Consider the following 27,027-nt stretch of genomic DNA (forward strand, 5'->3'; position numbering starts at 1 on the left):
CATACGAATATTCATACAAACCACAAACACATACGGCCACCGTGCCAAAGGTCCAAGGGGAATCCGTGATACATTGAACGACGGACGAAAGATGAGCCTACGGAAGGGGTTATTTGAAAATGGGAGTCGTATCACCGCCGCTGCCGCCGGAAAGTTGGATGCGTTTTGGAAATATCATTGCAAATGGACGCCCGGCAGGAGCTGGCGGTTTCCGTGTTCGTTTTTAACTCTTTGGCGCTAGTTTGTTGTTTACCTTGCAGTCGAGAAAACGGTAGCAAGATTCCAATCGGTCTTGGTTCTAAATCCTAAGTGATTAATCTGAGGAAACAATTATTGAGCGGAGTTGAAGTGCGAATTCGATTAACATTTTAAAAACTCTAGCTCTGAATATATCGATGATGAACACGACAATGGTTCTAGATATTGCATTCAGCAGATTTATGGAATCATAGATTTCATTACTCATTGTTTACGATAAACTTAATGCTTAGAAAAATACTCAGTGAAAACGTAATACAGATTGGCGATAAAACTAAAATAACCCATTTTAAATTGTTTACGAAAAGCTGTGAAAATATGTTTTCACATTTTTATTCATATTATTTACCACCAAAAAAACGTTACTCTCTCTTGACAATTGTTGATAGTTTCAAAAGAAATTCAGTCTTTTAAGCTGATAAGTTATCGAATCCATTCCCTCGACTGAAGTGAAACAAAGCTTGGCATTGGTCAAAATAAATGATAGTCGAATGGAGCAAAATCTGGACTATAAAGCGGGTGAGCTAGAATGTTTCAGAGAATGCGTGAAATATCATTCAATTTTTGTTTTGGAAAATACTTCGATAAGAATAGCATTTTCCGAAATATTCGCTAGATTATTTCTGAATTCCGCGATATTTCAAACATTATAGCAATTTACGGTTTTGTAAATTACCATGGCTAGCAGCAATCGATCATTGCAGACAGCGAAAGCTCAATAATTTATCAAAGAAACTATTTTCTTCAACACAAACTGAGTGATGCTGGTAAGTGCAGTTTTCAAAATGGAGTGTGCTAAATGCCTGTGGCTTTGCTCATACTCGTATTATAGAATTGCATGTTTGACGAGAATTCGTGATCAGAATAGCACCGAAGGAACAAAACGCGTGCGGGACAAAGATCCCGAAGGGCTTCCGGGATGTATTCCTTACATATTGAATGTTTAATTAAGCCGAATTATTCTAATATTGGCAAAAAATCAAACTGTGTTTCCTGATGGAAACGACATCAATGTTTTATCAATTATACTGTGCAAAAGACATCATTAAATTAAAATGAGTAAACTCGAATGTTTAGCATGGTTTGGATAATGCGAAATGTAGTTATGGAATAAAAAATGCGTTGATTAGAACATTTTTTGTAAAAATCTCAATAATCTGCCTTGTTATGGGCGATTTAACGTTGTGTTTCACAGCTAGAGGCGTACGTATGCGAAGATAATGATTACAAGTTTATCTGTCAAAATCAGCCCGGTGGCAACAAAAAGGCGCTCTAGCCAGTACTATTGTAACCAGAGATGCCATTTATACAGATTTATCTGTATTATACAGATTTTTACATACTCATACAGATTTAATACAGAGTACCGATTTTATACAGATTTTTCAATTTAATACAGATTTATACAGATCTCACAGAAAGTAATAAAGAAAATTTGAAGAAAAATTAAACTTTTCTGTCTGAGCTATCTTTAAGTATTTGATTCCAGTGACGAGATAAAAGTCTATCAATCAATGGACAAATCACAAATTAATATGGAAATCTGTTGTGAAATCCATTTATATTATAATTCGAAACCAATTTGAACTGATATTCAAGGAAGTAATGGCATCATGAAACTTTACTGTCAAACTGAGAGTTGTATGACCCGACTTGACGTTGCATATTGGGTGTTGAAATTCCATGTCTAATATAGTTGTATATATGGAATTACAATTCAATTGTTGTGGATAAAAAAATTAAAAAAAACTATGAAATTTCGTCGTTGAATATTCTTTTTTTTTTGTTTCAATTATAGAGGTTTCAACTGTAAAGCCATTCGCCTCTTCGGCCAGACAAGCTTTCTGACCCTATGTGCGGGGTTGGGGATCGAACCCAGGTGGGCTGCGTGGAAGGCATCGACTAACCCATCACGCTATACCTGTCCTTTTGAATATTCTTGTGAGCGCGGCAATGACCAATTGAATCTACCATTCTATGACCACAATCTATTGGAATAACATCTTTTGGCATCATTTGGTTGTGAGAATTTCATTTTATTAGTGAATACAGATTAATACAGATTTTTTATACAAAGCAATACAGATTTTCTATGAAAATATCTGGCATCTCTGATTGTAACCAAAATCTCGGTCACTTGGGGCTTTCAAAGCTAGCAAGTCCGTGAGAGCAAAGTAAACAAAATAAAGTAAAATCAAACACATCATCGATTGTGAAAGTCTGTATAACAATTTGATCGCAGATATTTAGCATCAACCAACTTTTATTTATGTTTACATACTTCTTCGTTGTTTTCGTCTTTGCGGAAAAGATGATGGTCACAAGGACATGGCGGCCCAGCAGAGGGCTAGTCAAAATACAAGGGAAATCCAATCCAAAATTTAGTTTTGCAGCATCCAAGATTCTGTTTCAAACGATGAAAATTTTCAATTCCGATTTTAACATGTGAAAAAATGTTATATTGATCATTTTCAAATAATTTTATTCATCGCGTACATCATTAAACATCACCAAATATGCGATATTATGATAAGAAATAGTTTTTAATCGCATTTTGATTTATTCCTCTAGCACTCAACCGTACCGAAACAAATTCCGGATCTCGATATTTGTCAACATATTATCTTATTAAATCAAAAATGATTGCGCTAAATAAAAGAAAATTAATTTTCCTTCATTTTCAAATGAACAGTTCTTGTAACAGTTCCTGAAATTCTACAATATAATTGAAAATATATGAGTTCCCCATGAGAGCCCGTGAAAAAATTCAATCGTCATCTTGAGAAAGGTTCCAATAATGAAACTTAGATGGCGCGTCAGGTATAATTAGTTTTGCGTTAGATTGCAAATTGTACACTAGAAAAAAATAATTTATATTTTACTGGTCAGGTCAAATTACCCTCTCAGCAGACCGTTCAATTTTGTTGGTTTTTAGCGCTTGTTGAACGACATATTGCACGAAACATTCATTCAATTTGCTGGAACAGTTTGTTGTTTTTATTTCTCTTGCAAAAATAGTGTGAAAATGAAGTGTTACCTTTACATAGAAAGAAAATTTGTTTTTATTCTACGTAAAGTAGAAGTATTGTGCAGGTATGTATTGTTAGTTTAAACAAATAAGTGGAAAAAACTTCAGAAATTCTGCACTAAAACTAGTCCAACGGGGCTCCAACTCCTCATGTTAAAAATGACTCAACAATGGACCTCTGTCTGACGGGTTTGTTGAACGAAAAAAATGGCATTCGGTTCAACGGTCTGTTTCAAAATCGGCAAACGAAGGTCTCGTGTTGGCCTCCCGTTGAACGATTGATTGGACTTTCATTGGACCAATGATCCAACGTATTGGACCAATGAAGGACCACCGTTGAACGTTTTTTTCTAAGTGGGTAGTGTTACGTAAGATTGTCAATTGCCAACTTGAAATGACATATAGAAGTCGGTTCATGTAGAGATGATACTTTCTGGAGGAGCTGGCAAATCGGCAGGAAAATTTTAATGTAAGGATATTTCAGAAGAGGGAAAAAAATTATTACATTGAGATGGTAATGTGGATTTTATTTTATTACACGAAAACAAATGCTTATTTTTAGGAACAATATCAAATCATCTTCGACAGTTTCGCGAATAGCACAATGACGCTAAAATGAAATGTAGAGGCCCCGCTTGTTTAGAGATGATACTTTCAGCAAGAGCTGTCAAATTGGTAGGGAACGTTTTTAATTACTTCAAATTTTTAAGGATTTCTTTTGAAAACGGGTAAATTATTTTAAAAATGGTTCGTCCGTAAAAAACTAACCTTACCTATATTTGAAAATTTTCCATGTTTAATTGGAAATCTAACGCAAAGCTAATTTCACCTGACGCGTCATCTAAGTTTCATTATTTGAACCTTTTTCAGGATGACGTTTGAATTTTACGCAGGCTCATATAACTTCCTTCATATAACTCATATAATTTCCTTTCTTTTGTAGAAATTTAGGACGTGTTTAAAATGTAAGAAAAATTATTTTCTTTTATTTTTGGTGAAATCATTTTTGTTTTTCTAAGATGATATGTTTACCAATATCGAGATCCGGAATTAGTTCGGTTCGGATGAGGTTATTTTATATTCTCACACTAAAATTTACTTTTCACTTGAACAAATGACGTTGTAAATAAGTTATCAATGATTTTACAAGTAGAAATTTGTTTTCCCTTGTATTTTGATAGCTAAAATTGCAAACATCATCCTCGCACACGCCCGCCTGCGAAAGACAATGTTAGATCGCCCATCTAGTTCACACTAGAAAAGTAGTATTTATCACTTTGAAATCGATTTTGTTCCACTCCGAATTTACTTTCCTTACTGATATCTATTTTTTATTAAAATAATGAAAAATGCCGACATGAAAATATTTGAAAGAATTCTTTCTTTTCCATTTTTCATTTGCAGGTGTCGTTACCGGTAATTCAGTTTTGCGACAATGTGACACTGAAAACACACTACATACACTGAAAATCGAGTATTATATTTTGAAGAGAAATCACTCATTGTCGAGCTCTTCTATAAGTTATCCACAATTTGGTCGACATCTACACAAACTTTGACTTGATCATAAAAAATTGCTATCGAGCTTTGCAAAAGTTGCCATGACAACACTATGAGTAAACTAATGGCGTTTTCGTTTTTAATTTGCACTACACCAGTGCAGTGCTACACGGAGGCATGAATAAACGAACAAAAATGACAAAAACATAAACAGTAACCATTGACTACAACAAACGATTCCATTGCACAGAGTACACCAAACTTTTGATGAGTGCTACACCAGTGGTATCGGTGAAGAAAAAGTGTAGCACTGGTGTAATGCAATTGACAAAAACGAACGGTTTCAGTGCAACCTTACCTACACCGGTGTAGTGCAATTTAAATACGAAAACGACATAACATTTACCGAAATTTTGAGGTCATCACTCGTTACCTAAAAATGTTAACTTTAGTTGATTTGGTTTAAATTGAAATACCCATTTATGCGTATTATTCGACTCATTCACACGCAGAGAAATGGAGCATGTTTAAAAAAACAAAACTGTTAGTAGATTTTTAAATTTGATTTATGATGATTTCCAGCTATAATATGATTGGTTTGAACTAATGTTTTCCTTCAACATCAACAAGTCTAGTCAGATGAACAAAGTATTTGTACAGGATGATTTTATTGATGAAATTTATTGAATGAAAACTATTTGTTAAATGTCAACCAAAGTTGAGTTGATATTATCGGGGATGTCTACGTTCATTCAATCCTCTTATATGTTACCTTTCTACCAAGAAATAATTTGCTTCAATTTATCTATGATCTAATTTATGTAATGATAAAACTAACTTTACTGTATAAATGAATGAAATGTCAGATTTCAACCAAAAGTTAAAATTAACCGCGAAATGGTTCACAGCCTTAAATACCAGGGCTTGTGGTATGTGAATGATTCGATTGTCTTGCGACCTTACCTTATCATAAATTACCTTGCAAATTAGTTTGAATTAAATCATTTTGTTCAAAAAACAAACAAAAATGTATGATTATAACATACAAAAGTGTTAGTTGAAACAACTAAATTTAAGTTCATTTATTTCAACTAAAAAGTTAGTAAATTCAAAGCGCTACAATTATTAACTTTAACTAGAGTTCGTTCATTTCGAACTAATTTTAAATTGAATTTGCTACGACATTATTTATCAACATTTTGACAGGAAGGCACATATAAAATATTTGTTATTTTCATCAAAATATTGATTGAATCAAACTAATCAAACTGAGAAAAATTAATTATCATGTTTTGTAGTTTCAAGCAGCAATATTTGCTATATTAAACTTAATTTTTTTGTCACAATTTCAATAAACAATATATCGTAATGTGAACCCCAAATTTCGTTATCTTTACGACTTTTTTCTCTGCGTGTCCGATAAAACTGGGTAAACTCATATAATGGGTAAATATCCCATTCTCAATCATGGGAAAGGCAAATATGTGTCACAAATTGGGTGATTCACTACCCATTTTTAAATGAGGAAACGAACCGTAAATCGGTAGGAACTTATCCATTTTTTAATTTCGGAAATCAAACATGATGTAGAAGCGAAATTCAAAATTACCTAATATCAGCGTTAGGCAATGAAGTCACTACCATTTGCATGCCAAAATTTAATATTTGTCAAAACAACTTACAACACGCTCAAGCAAAAACCATCCCCTAGTCAAGAGAAAGTACCACCAGGTGGTTCCGAAACAAAAAAATACCGAAAGCTTTCAGCTGGCCGCTGTAATATCTCCTGCTGCCAGCGATAGTCATCCGTTCCCCCCACCCAAAACCGATCCATCTACGCTGGCTCAAAAGTCATCCCTCGCGCAATCGAACCCATTAGAGCCCGCTACCTGCCCCATCCGTCATCGTCTGATGTCTTAATTGTGGCTAATTACCACTTACCGGTCGGCTGCCGCTTGGAGCCGCCGTCGCCGAAGGATGGTCCAGCTTGGCCAGACCATCAACCATCAGGGGCGCACGTTGAGGAACCCTGTCAAAGTCAAACTGTCTGCACATCAAAAAGGAGTGCGCCACCGAATATACCCCCGGTTCCGTCCACTCGCCGGAGCTTCTCTTCCCAGCTCCACCGATCAACCGCCGCGGGAAAGTATACGAATCACTCAAAATCACCATCATCATCATCATCATCATCACCGGCATCACGAGCCAAACAATCAAACTGTCATAATTCGATTTAACTTCAAGCTACTTGCTTACTTCTGTTTATCCAAACCATATGTGTTGGCTTAATTGAAGATTAAATGGAAGCCGATCGAAAGTCGGATCGCGGGCTGAGATATGCTACTTCTTCGCGAATAAATGTGCATCGACTAGAGCGTCCGTTTATCGCGTGCTGAGTTCGAATACGTCGTAGAAACGCAGAGACGGACACCTCGTGACTCACGACGGTACCTTGTCACTATCGGTCGGTATCCGCGTACCCGAAATTATGGACTTCGCATAATAGACGCACATTAAAACAAATAGGTTTGTGACCGGCTTCCCCGACCTTCCAAGAGCACTCGTGTCGGAGAAATGCCTCAAACTGGAGCAACTGTGCCGAAAAACGCGCACAACTGTGCTCTTGTTAATAATGAAGAATTGATCCAAATGTAACCAGCCATCAACCATTAGAGGCCCCGTGAGCGGCATGTTTCGTGTTAATCCATTAAAAGGTTTTTTTGTTGTTGTTTTATAGTCACCTCTTTTGGTTTTCACCTTCTCCGGTGCGCTGCCATCAGGTTCTCCAAAGTCTTTCGAAGTAGGAGGATTCCTACCTCCCACACTCCCGTTTCGCCGCTACTTCTCCTAGGACGTGGGCAAACTTGCCAAATCATGCTAAATAAAATCAAATTATGTTGCACTGGACAGCTCGAGGAGGGGACGACCGACGCAGATTGCTCACATCATAACAGAACGGGGAGGTTCCCGCCCCTGGAATGTCAGGGCGGCGATGCAAGCCTTCGGTGAAATGTTCTAGCCAGGAATGCGTTCCTCATGCATCGATAATTTGATGCGTTCTGTTCTGTTTGTTCCCGGAGCCATGTTTTGAAGTATGTTGAGTACCGAATCGAGCCGTCGTCACATGAATTAATTAGATCTTGTCTATTTTGTCTGTCAGAAAGCGCGTTTCGTTTGAAATTTGGTTCGTTTGAACGTTCATAGATGGTGTTGTAAAACAATTTTTTCCTGTTTGAGCAAAAGTAGTACATAATAATGAATATTTGATTAGAAATGTCAAGAGAAAAATAACAGAATCCTGTTAAATTGATGCTAATTGTAAATCTATGCCTTCCATTTCGAAGTCGGTTTTTACGAGTTCGGCATTTAATGATCTTGCTGCTGCGGGTACTGGCAATAGATATATCTACGTACGATAAATTTTGTGGAACTCCTAACGATTTTTACCAGTGATCAAACAATTTATTACCGCCGATTAACTTGACCAGGAACACACATCAACTGAAACCGCTTTGTCGACCGACCAAAAGTGAGAATTGGGTGATTTAATGGTAGCCCCAGAAGCTGCCACGCCGAGGCGACACTTATGCCTGTATCGAAATGGTTTTCTGATTTTTTTTACGATCTTCCATCCCGGCTCTGGCTAAGATATTTAGTCAAAGTTTGACTAGGCATCCGATTTGAACATCGCCACTTCGAAGTCGCCATCACTATCGGCTAATTAATCACTATGTCCATCCATGATGAATCTTAGAGTTGTCTTTTGGGGCACTTTTCCTCGCTCTTTCACTACCCAACCGATTTGATGATATACTCCATGTTTTATTACTTACGACACAATCTTCAAGAGATGCTAAGCGAATGAACTGCGCAGCGTTCGAATTAAACACTCCATTTTAGTTATAGTCGTTTGTAATCTGATTACAAATCACCTTCCTAACTAACTCATGTTTTTTTATTGTTCTAACTTTTTCAGCCTCTCGGATGTCCCCGCATATGGCCCCACAGGTGTGTCGGCCGCACTTCCCCAGCCCGCTGTCGTGGTTCAACGAATCTACGAAACCTTTCGCGGCCAGTGGTAGCTGGAGCAGTCCCTTTACCTGCCCTCAAGATCCACAAGACAGCAAACAGAGTCAGTTACAGAGCAGTCAGACCTCAGCCGGTCAGCATCTGTTTTCCTTCCCGCCAACCCCACCGAAAGATTCGACGCCAGACTCGGTGCAAACCACGCCCAATGAGTATCAAACCACCCTGAACAACTTCATGCACCAGAGTCAAACGTCATCCAGTGGCCTGAATGTCGCATCGAGTTCCAATAACAACAACAACAATTCTAGTATTTCGTCGCATTCGGCGGACAACTGTGGAATCGACGTAAAACCGTGCTTATCCGGTAGCTCACTGAGTGACCGGAACAATGCGGAGGTGGAACAGCATCATCCGAAACATCGGGAAGGTACGGGTAACAACAATAACAACAACAATAGCTCTAGTACCAATAGTCACGGTGGGAGCAATAGCAGTGGTAACAGTAGTGCTGCCTACCACAATTCCGCCACCAACAACTCGTTCAACATGTTCGATCAGTCGCACCATAGCGGAGTGACCGGCGGGTACGATCACTCCGGCTACGGATTCCACCATTCCGGGCACGGCATCGGCGGTGGAGGCGGCAGTGGTAACGGTGGTGCTAGCAGTGGAACCGGTGGATCGTACCAGCAAAGCTCCCGGCCAAGCCTCATGAACAGTTCACACATGAAGGCGCAACGGGCCAAAGTGAAATCCAGTGCCGGTAAGATATGGACACGGTGTGGGTCTTTGTTATACCATTTTTTTCTTAATTTTAGTTGTGTTGTGTTTAACTTTTAAGTTTAGCCTAATTTCAAGTGGTTCGTTCGGTAAATTATCCAATTTATCTTCTTCCTGCTATTATAGCTTACGCTTCACTAATAAATGACTATTATCATTAAATTGATTGATATTCTTCAGTGGCAGTGTAAATAAATATGTAGGATTCTCTAAAATCCTGAAGCTAAAGTTGTTGTCATAGTACTAATGGGAAATAATAAGAAAGCTGCTAAAAATTTCGGTAGAAATGAAAGTAGTACAAAATTTGTCTACTATTTTGTATTTAATATATAGAATACGATGTGTTTTTCACAATGGCACTACAAGTCGAAGAATTTCTATTAATTTTTGCTTGCATTAAATCAATCCATAGTTAAGTGGAATTTTCTAGTTGCACTCTAGTGACAGTTTTCAATTCTAATTCAAACACTTCAATCATTCCGACGAAATATTTATTCACTCGAAATATGCGGAACAAGTTCACAAACATTTAATTGTAACAATTTTATCTTCAAACCGGTTGGTAATTTAACGCAAACCTAATATTACCTGACGCGCCATCTAAGTTTCATTTTTAGAACCTTTCTTAGGATGACGACTAAGACACAGGCACGTATGGGGAACACATTTAATTTGAAATATAACGTCGAATTTTAAGACCTGAAAATGAAGAAAAAATTTTTCTTTTATTTCGTGTAATCATTTTTGAATTTATAAGATGATATTTTGACAAATATCGAGATCCGGAATTTGTTTCGGTTCGGTTGAGGTTATTTTGAACGCTAGAGGCGGTAGAGAACTATTTCTCATCATAATATCGCATATTTGGTTCGGTTTGCGCATCTGTACGGTCCTTAAAGTGACATTTCATGACGTATGCGATGAATAAAATCATTTCAAAATGATCAATATAACATTTTCTCCCATGCTAAAATTGGAACTGAAAATTTTCATCGTTTGAAACAGAATCTTGGGAGCTGCAGAAATAACAGAGGTAAAAAATGATTTTTCTCACGCTAAAATTAACGTTTCGCTGAAGCAAACGACGTTGTAAATAAGTTTAAAAAGATGTTTGACAGCTAAACTTGCAAGCATCGTCCTCGCACACGCACGCCACTAGCTGTGAAACAGAACCTTAGATCTTCTATAACAATATCCACTGCGCTAATTTAGCAGTTTTATAGCTAAAGCAGTGGTATCTGCTAGTGAAACAGGAAAACACAACGATGACGCTATAATGATGGTTAGCGGTGGCTAGCGTAAACACAAAGTTGCACGCAAGTTAGGGTTCACACAGGAAAGTCTCCCAGTCAATTCTTTCGAAACCGCATCGGCCTGATTACGCACTATATTGCCTAGTGGTCCTACAACCAGAGATCAGCGGAGACATTGTTATGATTCCAATTGAACTGTCAAAAGCAATTCCAATCTGCTTGTTTCAAATTGCCTTATTGCTCTTTGTTTACCGTCAGTAGAGAATATTGATACCAAATACTGAATTTATGATATTTGAAAGAAACGTGAAACAACTTACAATTGCTTTAGGCTATTCTCTCACTAAATTTGAGCGAAACTGATGGATACACTTCATTTTTGCTACAAGTGTGATACTAAAGTACAGAACGGAACATTCAAAAAGCGGTGCCAGAATTTTTGTTATGTTTATCTCGCCGATAAACTCCACTGATATCTGATTGTAGGATCACTAATATTGGCTCAATCGGACAATTTTGCTGTGAATGCACAATTTTGCATCAATATTCAAATGTAATGACATTATTGGGACGGCGACGACGCGATAGCATTTGTTATCTTTTACACTCTTCTGTACCGACTAGATATTCAATCTCAATCTCAGCCAAAACGCATTCGGTATTTCGCACACGGTTCGTCCGACGGCCGTTTTAGTTTAATTTATTCGAACAGTTCTAATGTCGAGTTTGAAACTGGTATACGCTACAGTTCTATTTTTTCTATGATTGAAACACGAGTAAAACGCTGCAATTTTTTTTTGTCATTTTTACCAGATTTAAATTTCGAATGAATTATGCATCTAGAACTACAAGTTTTTTTTCATCTGTAATTCTGTCACAGGTTCCCAAGGATTTTTCTGATGTTCTGCAGATTTTATGAATATATTCTGTTTTTTTTTTAAATCTCTCAACTTCCGGAATTATCTTACCATTTTTATTTAATCTTACATTCACAGTTAATACAAAGACATCTCAATTCAGCAGATTTGTCGGTGAATTTGCAAATTTTTTCATATCGACAGTAATCTGCAAAATCATGTCATTTGCATTAAACTATTATTGCCGAATTTCAGCGAAATTTTGCTGAAGTTTGCCGATCTGGAATTTCAGCAAATACATACAGCAAAAACTGCTCGCTAACGTTTCAGTAACTCACAACTGTAGAAATAAAAAAAAACACGGAAAATAATTATATTCTTTGCTGAACACTTTATTAGTAAATCAATTCAGAAATTAATGAAAGCATTTAATTAAAATTTCAATAATTACGATATAATTAATAAACGCTTTGGCATTTTCGAACCTAGCAATTTATCAAATCTCGAACCTAGGTTCAATGCTATCTAGCTAAAATTAAGGTCAGTCCCAAAACTGATTCCAAAAACGGATTTTCTCTCGTCACAACTATAAGCCCAACTCAGTTCCATTAAAATTAGATGGTGGAAGAAAATAACCTTTATTTATATATCATATCCAATCGACTGTGACTTTGATACCGAATCTGAAAATAATATAGCAATTCCTTCACTATTATGCTAGAAGTTGGCAAGGTTTCTACAAACAAAATAATTCTACTAATTGGATGATTTATTTGCAACAAACTTATTTATTTTATAACAATTAATTTTCGCTTGTCAATGTTTCACCTCTACTTTCTTTGGTTTGTATATACCAACACAGCTTTGCACTTCTGATAATCGCATTCATTTGATAGATGGTTTACTATAAAGTCCGACTAAATGCACAAATATCTTCGCAACATTGGATACGTTACTTGTCCTTTGATGCAATGTACGAAAGTTGGAAATCGGATCCAAGCTTGCCAAGTCACTCATTTCTCGTTCGAAAAAAAACACTGATGTCATGGACTACTCTGGTTGTGCACTATCGAGCAGAAGAGCAATTTTTCGATATTGTTTCATTGTCATTTGTTCTTAAAAGTACTAAACCACAGCAATCCTGGACATCAGTGTTTTTCAATGAGAAAACGTCACAATAGTCACCGAAATTAGAATCTTGAAACAATCTACAATCACAGAGAACACACTGTAAAGCTTACAATTTATGAAAGACAGTTAACTGTCGTTTTCAAAAGTTATCATCAAGCAGTGATTAGCCTATAGAGGCGCTCCAAGCGGCCCAGCAATTCCTATTGGGTACTTGCGTTCAAGCTTGAATACTATGGTGATTCATTCGTGTGAAATCGTTCACAATGGATACTTTGAACGAGGTTTTAATTGTATGTTTACACGGATTTTCAAATAAAGTTTGTTTTTCTGTGTACTTCCACCATTCGATAGTGGTCTGCTCGAAAAAGGAACAATCAATATATTGTCACAAATAAACTTAGAAAGCCTATTCATTTAGTTATTTTTTCTTTTATTTGAAATCCTCGTCCCAGCAAAGTTGGTTAGAAATAAATCATCGTAATTTAAGTATCTTACTACTTGATTGTTGATGGTTGATGCGAATGATAGGCAATAATTCAAAGTTTTTTTTTCATGGAAAAAGACAATATGCTTGTTTCTTTTGACGCTACTTGAAAATATACACTGAAAATAATTTGCACGCTAGCATCATGTGCAAAGCATTTAATCTATCACTGCTGGTAGAGCACATGAAATTCATGAAAATATGCACTTAACTCATAAAATGCGTGTAAAAACTGTTGATGTTTAGTGGAAATCTTGATACGTTTATATGAAATGCACTTAAAAACGATCAGATATATCGTTACCTCTAGATTCTATATGCATTTCATATGAATGTCACATTTTTTCCACATAGATTTCTATTGAAACAGAGCTGACCGATTCAAGTGTTTTGCACATACTTTTGTGCTGTACTCATTCCCACTAGAAAATTTAGTGTTTAACACATGTAGTTCGATTCAATAGCAAAACACAGCACATCCAAAGGAAAAACACATCAAAGCTAAGTGAAAAATAATCTAATCTCGCATCTTAGTGAATTTGAACATGAAATCTTGAAACAAATCGCTTTGGTTATGTATTGATATGAAAAAGCTTATTAAATTGAAGTGGTGTATGAATATGAATCGATCGTGAAAATTTTTATCTGTGTAGAAAGAGACTTGACAGAAAACGTTAAAAAAATTTGGCTTTAACGACTCGCTGATTTAGAACGTCTAGAACGAGATAAAATCATTCCAAATATGATAATTGTAAACCGATTTTGAATAATATCAGACACCACTTAGAAATTCAGAACCACGAGAACAGCGCCATAATTCCCATAGAAGCCAGATCTAATTATTATCTAACCTGATTACTTCTAATACTTAATACATTGAGAACGTGACAATATACCAAGCCAAAAGCTACAACGAATACTACAAAACGGTGGTGGTATGACAGGACAGTTATCTAGATTTCCTCTGAAAATATAAATTGAAATATGTCAAACCTGTGTGTTATGAAATAAGTTCGCAGGTTGTCCCTAGAATAATTCAAATCTGTCCATAATTTGCTATGATTTTGGTTTTCAATTTCATGATTATTTTGTTTGATTCGTGATTATTTTATTCACTATTATTTCGTTGTTTAGTTTGCACAACGTGTCTATATCATACACAGAAGAATATCTATTAAATGTACTTCTCTAGCTAACATAATTAATATAAAATGACAACAGTACATAAAACTAAGTACGCAGTGTACGGTCCGTAAGTTACGGAGCGCATCTGATCACTTTATGTTAACTTAAACTTCTGTCAGCAGCACTATGTCGTACGTTTGTTGTATGTAGCCTCACAAATCGTCTGTGTTATAACTAGTTTTACTATTCTCTATATGATACATTTCAATAAACAAAAATTTATTATAAATTTATATTTATGAAAAAGGTAATAATGATCAAGCAATTGTCCACCGATAATACAGTTTTTTCTTCGAAGTTTGACAAGGTATGGTATTTTTGTCAAAATATCGACTTGAAGCATGTAACAGAATTGTGCTTTCCACTGAAGGCGCATTGTTTTGGTTTGCGTGGATGGACCTGAAAAAGATAGAAATCTCTTTGCGGAACCCGCATCGGCCTAAACCTTCCCGTTCCGCACCTACAGTTGGATCCTTTAGCCTAATTGAATCATACAAATTCACGATATTTTCGGGCATTATAACAGATAACAAATATACAGGCTCTAACTAAATTTTTCAAAAAGATTTCACATATACTTTGGAAACACTACTGCCACCTACTCAACTATTTGCCGCGATCTTTCAAAACGTTCCGGAGCGATAACAAAATCCTCCTACCTCTTATTAAAATATTCCAACTACAACAATTTCAATACTTATCGCACGATTTCCCTAAGTGTTATAGGCAACTTTTTCCATGTCGCATAAATCACGCGAGAATGCGATCGGAATAAAACAAAAATAAATTTGTCATTTTATCCAACAGCAAAACAAAAATCTAGCGTGAAGTGAATGTTGCATTGTATCTCATGTGAAAGCGGCAACCAAATCGTGGTGGCACCTCGTGTCGATCGTGGTGACATCTGCAAGTGTTTACACTCAGTCAAATTTTACACCCAGTTCATATGTGAGCCTGTATATCAGTTTTCTGTGTTTACTTGGAACTCATTTATCCTAATACATCAAGGAAATTGAACCAAGTATCACGATTATAATGAATTGGTTTAAGTTAGTTTAGTATAATTTACAATGCTCTATTCTTCTTGAAATCGAAAAGTTGTTTTAAAATTTGAACTCAAATATGGTTTCTTCCACATTTTCTTAAACCATTATTGAAAAACTTCTCAATATTAATGACAAGGTAGCACTTCAGGGAACGAAGAACTCCAGGAAATACAAAGTCTAATGTTTACTTTACATGTTTATATAGAGTGGGTATGAAGCAAATGTGAAAATAGACGATTATTGGGTAATGACTTTATCTTCACTCCTTAGTTCTGAAGCTTTGAATTTTTAACTATCCTCAAACTTATAAACACTAGATTCATGTATCGTTCATTCATAAACTTTGACCATTGTGAATCTACGTTCAAAAAATCGCCACCGGCACGAAACTATGTCGAAGTCTATCAAACAACCAGTTGTCATTTAGACTAACTGATTATAGCAACAGTTAAGCTAGCATTCCTGCAAAGAACCTTTTTACATGAAAACGAGAAACTACTTAATTTTAAATACTTTCCACCTAACCTTTCGAGTCTCCTTTCTGAGTAGATTCCATAAGGCATTTGCAAAAACATACTGAGATGTCAGTTATATTTACTCAATAGTAACAACAACTCAAAATTAAGCAAAAAGGAGTCAAATAATCAGCAGTTTTTATTTTCCGTATACATACTAAATCCGATTGGCACATTTTCGCAAAGCTGAATTACCGTTATCGTCACCTGCCAATGCTAAATGAAACCAAGAAAAGGAGGATTCTTTCGTAAATTTTCATATCGGCAGTAGCACAGATAACAGATATACAGGCTCGAACAAAATTTTTCAAAATCCTGTGTAAATTTCAAATTTGCTATACGTTGGAAACACTATTGCCACCTACTCGACTGTTCGCCGCGATCTTTCAAAACGTTCCACTACGTTCCGGAACGATAACAAAATCCTCCTGCCAGTTGTAGAAATATTCCAACTACAACAATTTTAACACTTATCACACGATTTCCCTAAGTGTTAAAGACAATTTTATTACCATGTCGCATAAATCACACGAGAATCCGATCGGAATAAAACAAAAATAAACTTGTCATTTTAACCAACAGCAAAACAAAAATCTAGCGAGAAGTGAATGTTGCACCCAGACCCTGTCAGCTTGGAGCGAAATCAATCTTCAGTTCAGCAACGCCATCGCACGGCATCACATTCAACATATCATGTCAATTGTATGGGTGCGCAGTGCTGCTATTTTGGTGCGCACGAGTTTGACATTTCTCTCCTCTACTTATATGCAAGAGATTCAATGCGGATTCACCTGAGAGCACCATGCTCGCAAAAAAGGATGTTGCCAATGATTTGTTCGGGAAATGTGAGAGCTGGATATCTTGTTAATATGATGTCTTTGGTTGCACCCAAAGTTGTGTCTCAAGTGAAAGCGGCACCCAAATAGCGGTGGCACCTCGTGTCGATCGTGGTGACATCTGCAAGTGTTCGCCATGCTGATTTAGCAAATTTTACACACAGTTCATATGTGAGCCTGTATATCTGTTATCTGTGGCAGTAGTGATTTGCAACATTTTTTCGTTTATTCAATAGTACAAATATATATAAGCTATAAAAGAACACTCGGAGTAGAAGAAAGTCGATTTCAAAGTGATTACCACTACTTTTTTTTAGTGTGAACTACGATTAAACATGGAAAATCTTCAGAAATGTGTGAAATTGGTTAAGGTTAGGTTTCTTCGGATCAGCATTTATTTAAACAGAAACTAGTGTACCTCATTGGTTACGATATCGCCACTGCGCAAAGCTTGAAACCAGTGTAATGTTGATTTCTTGAATACTAGAATGTATAGCGATCGAGTACTATTTACTTTGGATACTTTATTTGTCATTTGCAGGCATTTGAAAAAAAGGTATCAAACCAAGTTTAATACTCCATTCTGAATAAACGGTAGATTTCGCACAATGAATTAAGATCAACATAGCCACCTCAAGGTTAAAAGTTTTTCTTCAACTTTTACTATGACTTTTCAAATGAATTCGCCCGTTTTTATAAGAAATCGTTGAAAAGGTGGAGTAATTAAAATTTTTCCTGCCGATTTGACAGCTCTTGCTGAAAGTATCATCTTTAAACAAGCAGCGCCTCTACATCTTAGTTTTGCGACAATATGCCAATTGGCACAATAACGCTAAAATGAAATGTAGAGGCGCTGCTTGAATGAAATGTAGAGGAGCTGTCAAATCGGTAGGAAAATTTATAATTACTTCACATTGTTAACGATTTCTTATAAGAACGGACGAATTCTTTTGAAAAATCATAGTAGAAATGGAAGAAAAACTTTTTACTCTGAGGTGGTAATGTTGATCTTCATTTATTGTGCGAAAACTAAACTAAACTAATCTTAATTTATTTTGAATTCACTTATTAAATGGTACTTCACTCAATTTCACACATTTTTGAAGATTTTCCATGTTTAATCGTAGTTTACACTATAAAAGTAGTAGTAATCACTTACAACATTGATTTTCTTATACTCGGAGTTCACGTCTATAGCTGATATCTATTTGTAATATTGAATAAACGAAAAACTCTACTGCCGACATGAAAATTTTCGGAAGTACCTTCTTTTCCTGAGTTCCATTTTTCATTGACAGGTGTCGCTACTGGTAATTCAGTTTTGCGACAAAGTATCAATAAATAACGAACTGGTAGAGGTAAAGCTCTGTAAGAGTTCAAACAATTTCATTGGAATCTATTTTCAACTAACAATTTCACGTAGAGGTTTCAGTAAAAACTAACTGCTTTGCATTAAATCCCAATAATCGTTTTCGCTTCGTCTTCGACTCTTCAAAGCACAGATTGAACTGATAGTGAAACTCAGCAGTTCTACTTGAACCCCTTACCAAACAGTAGTGTATTTTTCGCACTTAGGATTAGAAGACGAAACGTAAAGAAAACTAATATTTTATCCGTCGAATGGCTTCCGAAGTTCTTGCACTATTTCAATGTCTTCTAAAATTCGAAAATCGTCGTAGGGAAACAACATATCGGTCTGGCATTCCCACAAAACCCCCGGCGAACAACCATAATTAGATTATAATCGGGTCGAGATAAACGATTTAGAAAAAAACAGTTTCACAAATATTTAAAACAAAACTATTCTCCCAACTTTACCTACTTTCAGAGGGACGAGAGTGCGTCAACTGTGGTGCCACCTCGACGCCTCTGTGGCGGCGAGATGCGACCGGCCACTATCTGTGCAATGCATGCGGACTGTACTACAAAATGAACGGCCAAAATCGGCCGCTAATCAAACCGAAACGGAAACCAGTTACCGTAAGTATCTGACTGTAGTATTTCAATTTAAGGGATAACAATACTCATTTGACTCCAGCTTCCCACATAATTAAATCACCCCGAAGCAACTCAAACGCAATGATACTTCAACACTCATCGGTTCTGTTCGTGCTCAACATGGACTCGATACTTTTGCAAGAGTCCTGGGAATGGTCCAAACAAAGGAGTTTAAACCGAAAGTATTTGTGGTGAACGTGCCCGAGTGTCGGTCGAGTTTCTCCTTACTCGAGGGAGCAAGGGTTACTAATTGCGAAAAAGCAGAATTCATAAATGCTGCCAAACGAAAAGCGACTCACGTTATTCAACGTGGCTGAGAGTGTTTTGATTCCAGAGTTTCGTTTTTCCAATTTCACCTATAGTTTTCGTTGAATTGCAAACTGGGATAAATTTAATTTAAACTCGGTAGCAATAAACAATACTCTCCATTAAAAAGAGGTGTTACGTAGCGTAAATCAACTTTAGATTAAATTATAAGTGTCAAAATATATTGCCAATCGAAGTCAGCCTGTCTCGAGTGCGCAGAAATCACCTTGACATGAGACAACGGACAATAAATCACCTGTCAACATTCACTTTGAAGAAGAATTCCGAAGAGCAAACCAGAACAAAAGCAAAACAATTTGCAAAAATGTGTAGCAGGTCAGCAGACTTCACATACTTCTATTGAAATGAAACTTTGTGTACGACTTCAATATGGCAAACCATTAGGCTTTCATGGATTGAGAGACCACCAACCCGACATAAGACTGACTAGACTATTTTCTTTTCCAACTACTGTAGTTCAAACATTGTTGATTGTAAAAACATGGTATCGAAAAAGCCGAATGTTTTTAAAAAAATTGAAAATCACCCGAAAAAATGAATTTCATTAAATATTTGTTTGAAACTTTTACTTTAATTTTACTTTACACTTACACTTAAAACCCACATTTGATATTTATATTAATTGTATCTATTAAAAAGTGAAGAGGTTACAGCTAAAATAATTGTTAGACATTTCTCCAAATTCAAGTTAAATTATATAATATGATACTTCAAAATACGTTCGACATTATTTTCAGTGTATATTTTATTCATGATCTCAAGAACCTGAAAAACAAAAGTTGAAAGGTTCTCAATTATCTCAATCTCCCTATTTCCACAAACAAAGATTGAAATGTAAGGTCTCAGGCTCTCATAGTCTGCTATTAAATTTCATCCCGATCTGACTTCTAGTTTCGGAGTTACATGATGATATGCACAAAAAAATGGAAAAAAATATGCAGTCACTTTTTTAAGAGATGGCTAAACCGATTTTTACAAACTTAGATTCAAACGAAAGATATTATGGTCTCATAGTATGCTATTGAATTTTATTTGAATCCGACTTCTGGGTTCGGAGTTACAGGATAATATGTGAAAATTAGAGAAAAAAGGCGGGTGGATTATGTAAAAGACATAACTGGATGTCGTGAATCCGAAAACAACTGACATGTTCCTTAACACTTCCGAATATCAATTAGTTGATCAATTGTATGAATTATGCAAGCATTCCCCTTTTTCACATTTTTCGCAAAAACAAAGAAGGCTTCACTTGATCTCGATTACTCGATTCAAATCAAACAGTTCTAGATTTGCACTAAAGTGAGGATATTTACCTTCGATTTGCGAGCAAGAAATCCTAATACAACTGAGCTATGAGCTTTAAAAAATGCGAGAAAGGCAAACGCGCCTTATGGATTTCCCCTTTGTTCCTCGTTTATACCGAACATTTCAGAAAAGTTTAATTTTGAATTATTTGAGATTATGTCACACAACTGAAAATTTTATCATAAAATTGTGATCATATTTCCGATGGCATTTAGCAAAAATTATGTTGATTCGTTAGATACATTAAGAGATATTCACGATCAAAAACTTATCACTCTCTCAGAGGGTAAATTTTGAAAAGGCACCCCATAGTAAAGTATGTCGTATTCACGACAAAAATGTGCAATCCATTTTCTTGGAAACACCTTACCCGATTTTCACAAACTAAGATTCAAATTCTTCTAGTTTCTAGTTCTTCTAGTTGTTAGTTTTTGGGCATATAAGCTTAATTCGGCACTACTGGTTCCCTTTTTCCTGTTCCGGAAGCTCCGAAAGTAGTGAAGAAAAACTTCAAAAATAGAGCTCACTTCGATTTTTCAGCAATGCTTGAGCCGATTTTCACAAATCTTAGTTTAAGTAAAAGCTCACATTGTCTCAAAAGCTACTGTAAAATTTCATCCGGATCCGACCTACGGTTGTGCAGTTACAGTGCGATGAATGTCAAAGCTTTCAAACCGCCATAAAGAATAATAATATGTACAACACCGGTAAGTATTTAGAGATAAAGAAAATTGAAATTTATTTGAAAAAATAAATATACATCGGAATTTTTTTAGCTGGACTTCGGCTATTCCGGTCATCTGAATTCCGGTTTCGGAAGTATTGGATATACTGATCAAAAACTACAGATAGGATATTCTCACTTTTCTTCAAGATGGCCAAATCGATTTTCACAAACTGATAGGTTCAAAAGAAAAGTCTTACATTTATCACAGGTCTTGTGCAGATACATTATTGCGCTGAATACAAATTTAAAAAAAAATCTGACATCCCTGTACTCAACCTGTGCAAAACTGGAATCCAGAGCCAGTCGATTTGGGCGCTAATTTTACTGTTAATTTCTGGGATTACTGTTAATTTCTATAACGACTCGGACAACCGAAAAAGCAGCTTCAACCGGATGGAACTATCACTGGTGACATATAAAGATGGAAAGGGATGCGTTTGAATAGAGCATTGTAGGACAAGTGACCACAATACGAAGATCACCACGACGAAATAATTTTGCTTCATAATAGTGCAAGACCCTATCTTTCGAATTTTATTTAGAAAAGCAGGAATTGGAAGTTCTTCCCACCCGCCATGTTCATCAGATATTGCTCCATCCGATTAGCATATGTTCTTATCGATGATCCGTAGCTCGCCAGAGTACCGCTTAGAAAATTACAATATGGCCAAAAACTGGCTCGTTTTTTTCTTCGAATCTAAATAAAATGATTGAGTAGTAGATAACGATATACAATAGTTTGAATAACGGTACTGTAACATTACTCTCGTTATAAATCACGAAACTTTGCTACAAAAAAAAACGCTACGAACTCATTTCAACATGATCTTGATGGTAAATTTTATACGAGTTTAATCATTAATGAAGAAAATGCAAAAATGTGCAATACTCTGTTAATCTAGGATAAAAATTTGAATTGAATATAAGAATTCTAAATTATAAATTATTGATATCCACTCGCCAAGCGTGGACAAAAAGTATCGATACTTCCTTCAAAAGTCATGAGAAATGGTAAAATATTACTCACTTATATACTGATACGATATGCACTTCAAAAACTAGATTTTTTAGTAAACATCTTACAAACCAGTTAAAAAAATGTATAATTCAATTTCTTAATAAAATGATACATAGTAGAGAATTATCTAGGTGAAATATTGTAGTTAGTCTGTTTTACTAGCGAGCAATATAAGTCCTAAACCCACAACATTCAACCACTGAAAATATTCCCTATTTTTAAGTGTCATTTTTGTACGATACGCTTTGTTGGTTCGTTTAATTCAAACAGTTGAAATTTTGCGCGCCCTACTGGCACTGAATTTCACCTTAATGCTTGTTCATACCAAACATTTAAGAAAATTTTAATTTTGAGTTATTTGTTATCTGGCTATCTCATACTACTGAAAAGTTTGTCATAAATTGCTGACCATATTTCCGGTGATATGGAGGAAAAAATGTGTTGCTGCGTTAAATACGAGATATATTCGCAATTAAGTACTACCCATTCTTGTATAGGGTAAATTTTGAAAAGGCGCCTTATAATAAAGTCAGTCGTATTTACGACAAAATGACTAATACGCAACTGTATCGTAAGCCTTACTTGATCGTAGAACGTTTGGCAAAAGCCACCGCAATTTTATCTACTTCGATTCAGTAATAACAATGTAAACCGACCAATTCGTTTGGATTATCGCAAAAAACAGTTGACAAACTTTGCCTTAGGCCCACAACAATACCGATCCGTGTTACATACCCAAACTTACCACCCTCTTCTTCCTTCTCTTTCTCACTATCTCTCTCTTTCTCATCTCATTCCAGTCCCAGCAAAGCGCTGCCCGGCGGGCGGGAACGTCATGTGCAAACTGCAAGACCACAACCACCTCGCTGTGGAGGAGGAACCAAAGCGGAGAACCAGTTTGCAACGCCTGTGGACTGTACTACAAGTTGCATAATGTAAGTACCAAACAGTCATAATAATAATAATAATAATCGACATACACGTAGCACCGCAACGCCGAGTCAGGTTTGCTTTCGACTCGTTGCATACCATCCATAATTCTATGCACGGGAGAAACATTGTTCCCCAAAACCGACACCGGGCGCGTCGAGGTCAGCGTGTCATCGTTGTTTTCGGGCTGCTGGCGTAGCGGAAGTTCCATCATCAGCTGAAGGACAGATGTGGAAACCTCCACCGCATTAGGCGCTACTGCCGATATGTGCTGAATCGCTTCGAAGCCGATTTAATGACCATTATAATTAAAACGCCCAATAACTCATTTTTGCTTCACCTGCATTTCTGTAAAGTCACTTATATTCTTTTCGTTTTTGTTTTTTGTTTCCTAACATGGCACCCACTACTACTACTACTACCATTTGCTCGGCGGGAAAATGTACCTTTTTCACAGTTCTTCATTGTGTTTATTGCAAGGTTTTCCTTTCGACCGTTCGTTCACTCGACTCCTGATTCGATTTTGATGAAGTTTTAATTTTTTAATGTTCCGTACCGCAGAACGATAGCCCGCCACCAACACAGAAGTAGCCGATCCGGGTTAGCTCGGCTTATTTTCACAGAAACAGAAACTCTTCCTCCATCCGAGCAAATAGCAGTTTTGCATAAATTTGAATAATATTTTTTTCCATTAGATGTGCTTAATGAATGGAAAACATCACAATTTCCCCCCCTGGTTTTGTGGTTTGATCCCCGACGGTGACGGACCGTGGTATTATTTTATATTCAACTTTTTTCGCCTTTTGTACTAGCTAACTGACATTTTCCCGGGCCTACGCTAATTTCTTTCTTTCATTTTTTTTTTGGTTTGGTGACTCTCATTGGGGTGCTCATGCCAGAGCAATTAAATTTTAGCTTAGTTCGGTAGTTTTCCCCACCCCGCTGTCCGTACGATGATGCCTGCAGTAACATAAGCCGTTGGTGCTGTTGTGCTGATGGTCAATGTAATAAAAATTGGGTTTATAGTTCTGTGCGAATGATAGAACTACAACTGACCGAACGAAGAGTGCAGAGGTAAAAAAACAAGCGGAACATTAAAAGTGCTGCACATAGTCGTAAAATCCCGAAGTCTAGCTAGGATAAGGGAAAACCAAAGTAACCATGCAGGGTAGTTATTGTTTTCAAGTGCAACACCGAGTTTGTTCCATAACTCGGAAAAACGATAAAGCTTCCACACGCCCTATTGTTACTACTGATAATCATTACCTGTGTGTGTGTTTTTAGTAGCCGTCGCTCAGGTTTGCGCACCTAATGATGTTCACCATGTGTTAGCGAACAGTGGATTTAATTCACTGGATTCACTGATGCATGTCCTTTGACGCTGATACTCCCGTTGCTCTCTCTCTCTCTCTCTCTCTCTCGAACAGAACTGCAAATGACTGCTTCGTCCAATTTGTTTGGTCATTATTTGGGTGAACGAAAATGAATAAGTAAGTTTGGTAATGCATAACAAATAGAGCCCACACAACTAGTCGTATGCCATTAGATAGAAGTAAATCGAGTATTTTGCTATACGAAGTCACTCAATGAATATAAACTTGAATTTGAAACTAGCTATTATTGATAAACTGTGCAGAAGTTCGTAACAGAAATTCAATCGATATGTTTATTTTGACAGTGTAATAGTAGAGTTAAATGGTAAATCAAATGCACAAAAAAAAAGAGTAATATTTCAAGCTTTAACCTTACAATACTACATTAAACAGCAAGGTAAAGGAATAATAAAGATGAAAGGCCAATGTAAAACATTGATGCCAACTTGAGGTGAAATGTAGTCCCAAAAAGTGAGCGCAAAATTTTCAACGTCTGAGTTGAACGAATCGTCGCACAAAGCATAACGACAAAACTGACACTTAGAAACCAGAAATATGTTCAGTGATTGAGCGCAGTGGGCTTACCACACGTATTGTTGGCTTGTAAAAGAGACTCTTATTGATTCGTAATGGATTTTTGAATATTTCACAATTTGAATAAATCCTAGTTCATTTTTTATTGTTATTGATTACTATTATACTGGAACTAACAACCGTTACTATTTAAAATTGACTAACATGCTACCAATCTATACACTTAGCCAAAATTTAGAGTGAAAATCATTAGGCAAATCTTATGATCCATCAAAAATCATCAAAATCACAATTTGAAAAGATTAATATGAAAAATATACCTCCATTATGATGTTTATGACTCTGCAATAGACATCTCATCTATCATTATAGTCTTCATACGAACAACTTAAGAATTCTACAGTAGGGTAAGAGCTCCCTATTTCATCTGAGCTTCTATTTCCATCTCATCCCTTCACCTCATTACTTCGAATATAAATAATATCTTACAACGTACCTTAACCAAACTGTAAAATGTTTAAAAATGAATATTTGATGGTTAATGGTAATAATGGTTTTAAATTCTTCGGTGATCGTTTTTTTTTTTTTCATTTAAAACAAACTCACTTTTCGATTTAGGACACATTTTCGTCTCAAGATTTACAGTTCGTCATGTTTCTGAATATCTACTAAACAATTCGTCTCAAAACATGATCACTGTTTCGCACATTTACACTACTATTGAACGCTGGATGACTTCATAATTATTAATGTTCACTTGCCACTTGTTTAATTAACGAGTTTTTACTTCAAAAACTACCCGACAAGCAATAAAAGTCTTCAACAATATGAGATGAAAGTTTTTCACTTAGTTCACTTGATTGCGCTTTGTTTTCATATCATTTGGTTTCGCAAAGTTGCCAGGTTTTCTCATAATGTTACAAAACGAAATTGTTTTTCTTCTTCAAATTATCATCAACAAAAAGTTTTGTGTTGGTATCCGTGATATTAGTTTAATTATATTATTGATATTTATATTTCAAAAAAACTATTTCGGCTTCGAATATTATTAGAAAGAACGTGTTAAATACTAATGAAATAACCATTGTGGCAAATCCAGCAGCACTGGTTTCTTTCCGCTATATGTCAACATAACGCTGTTAAGTGTGTGCGTTTCATCGACTGTGCAAAGAGATGCCAGATATTTTCATAGAAAATATGTATTATTTTGCATAAAAAGTCTATATCTATCTGTTTTCACTAATAAAATTATGTTAAAAGATAATTCTTCATATCTGCGAAAATTTCCACTTTAATATGCGATTTGTCCGTTGATTACTGAACTTTCAAAGAATTACTGCAATCAAATAGTAATAGAGATACTCACAGAGAAAAGTCTAATTTTTTACTTCTCACTTTTTATGAACCTGTACAAATCTGTATTACACTTAGGAAATCTGTATAAAATCGGTACTCTGATTTAAATCAACGAAAAAACCTATACAATACAGATAAATCTGTATAAATGGCATCTCTGGCCTGCATTTTGTTTTTAGAAGGGCTAATGCCTAAATAAAAACAATTCCTTTTTTGTTTTGTTGTTAGGTTTACCAAATTAACTCTACAGTAAAATTTTAAAGTTAAAACGAAAGGTAACGAAAACGACCCAAAAATTTTTTAACGTCGAAATGATTCAAAACTGGTTCTAAAAATATCGTGTATTATCTTATAGTTGGCATCAGGCCATTTAAAAAAAATCGGACATTTTAAACCTGAGAGTGTAATAGTGCAATGTTTTGTTTTGAATGTGTTAAAAGGATGAATAAAAGGACCAACGATAGGATGAATAAAAATACTTTGAGATGGAATTAGGAGCAGAGTAGTGAACATATCAGAAGTGTTTTTAGCTGATTTTTTGAACATTGTTTTAATTT

The 27,027-nt window shown here is 35.9% G+C and overlaps 1 protein-coding gene across 2 annotated transcripts in view; it reads left to right on the top strand.

Annotated features, from left to right (window-relative positions):
* Nucleotides 1-27,027, top strand: part of LOC131438404 (GATA-binding factor C-like) — a 48,264-nt gene that overhangs the window by 12,014 nt on the left and 9,223 nt on the right. The window contains exons 2-4 of one of the 2 annotated variants that reach the window (XM_058608421.1): nt 8,763-9,578; nt 18,731-18,882; nt 23,078-23,212. In XM_058608421.1, the coding sequence (XP_058464404.1) occupies nt 8,763-9,578; nt 18,731-18,882; nt 23,078-23,212 (1,103 nt within the window). The remainder of the gene's footprint in view (nt 1-8,762; nt 9,579-18,730; nt 18,883-23,077; nt 23,213-27,027) is intronic. The other variant, XM_058608428.1, reaches the window with a different exon arrangement.

Source organism: Malaya genurostris, chromosome 1 (genome assembly GCF_030247185.1).
Source record: "Malaya genurostris strain Urasoe2022 chromosome 1, Malgen_1.1, whole genome shotgun sequence".
Lineage (NCBI taxonomy): Eukaryota > Metazoa > Arthropoda > Insecta > Diptera > Culicidae > Malaya > Malaya genurostris.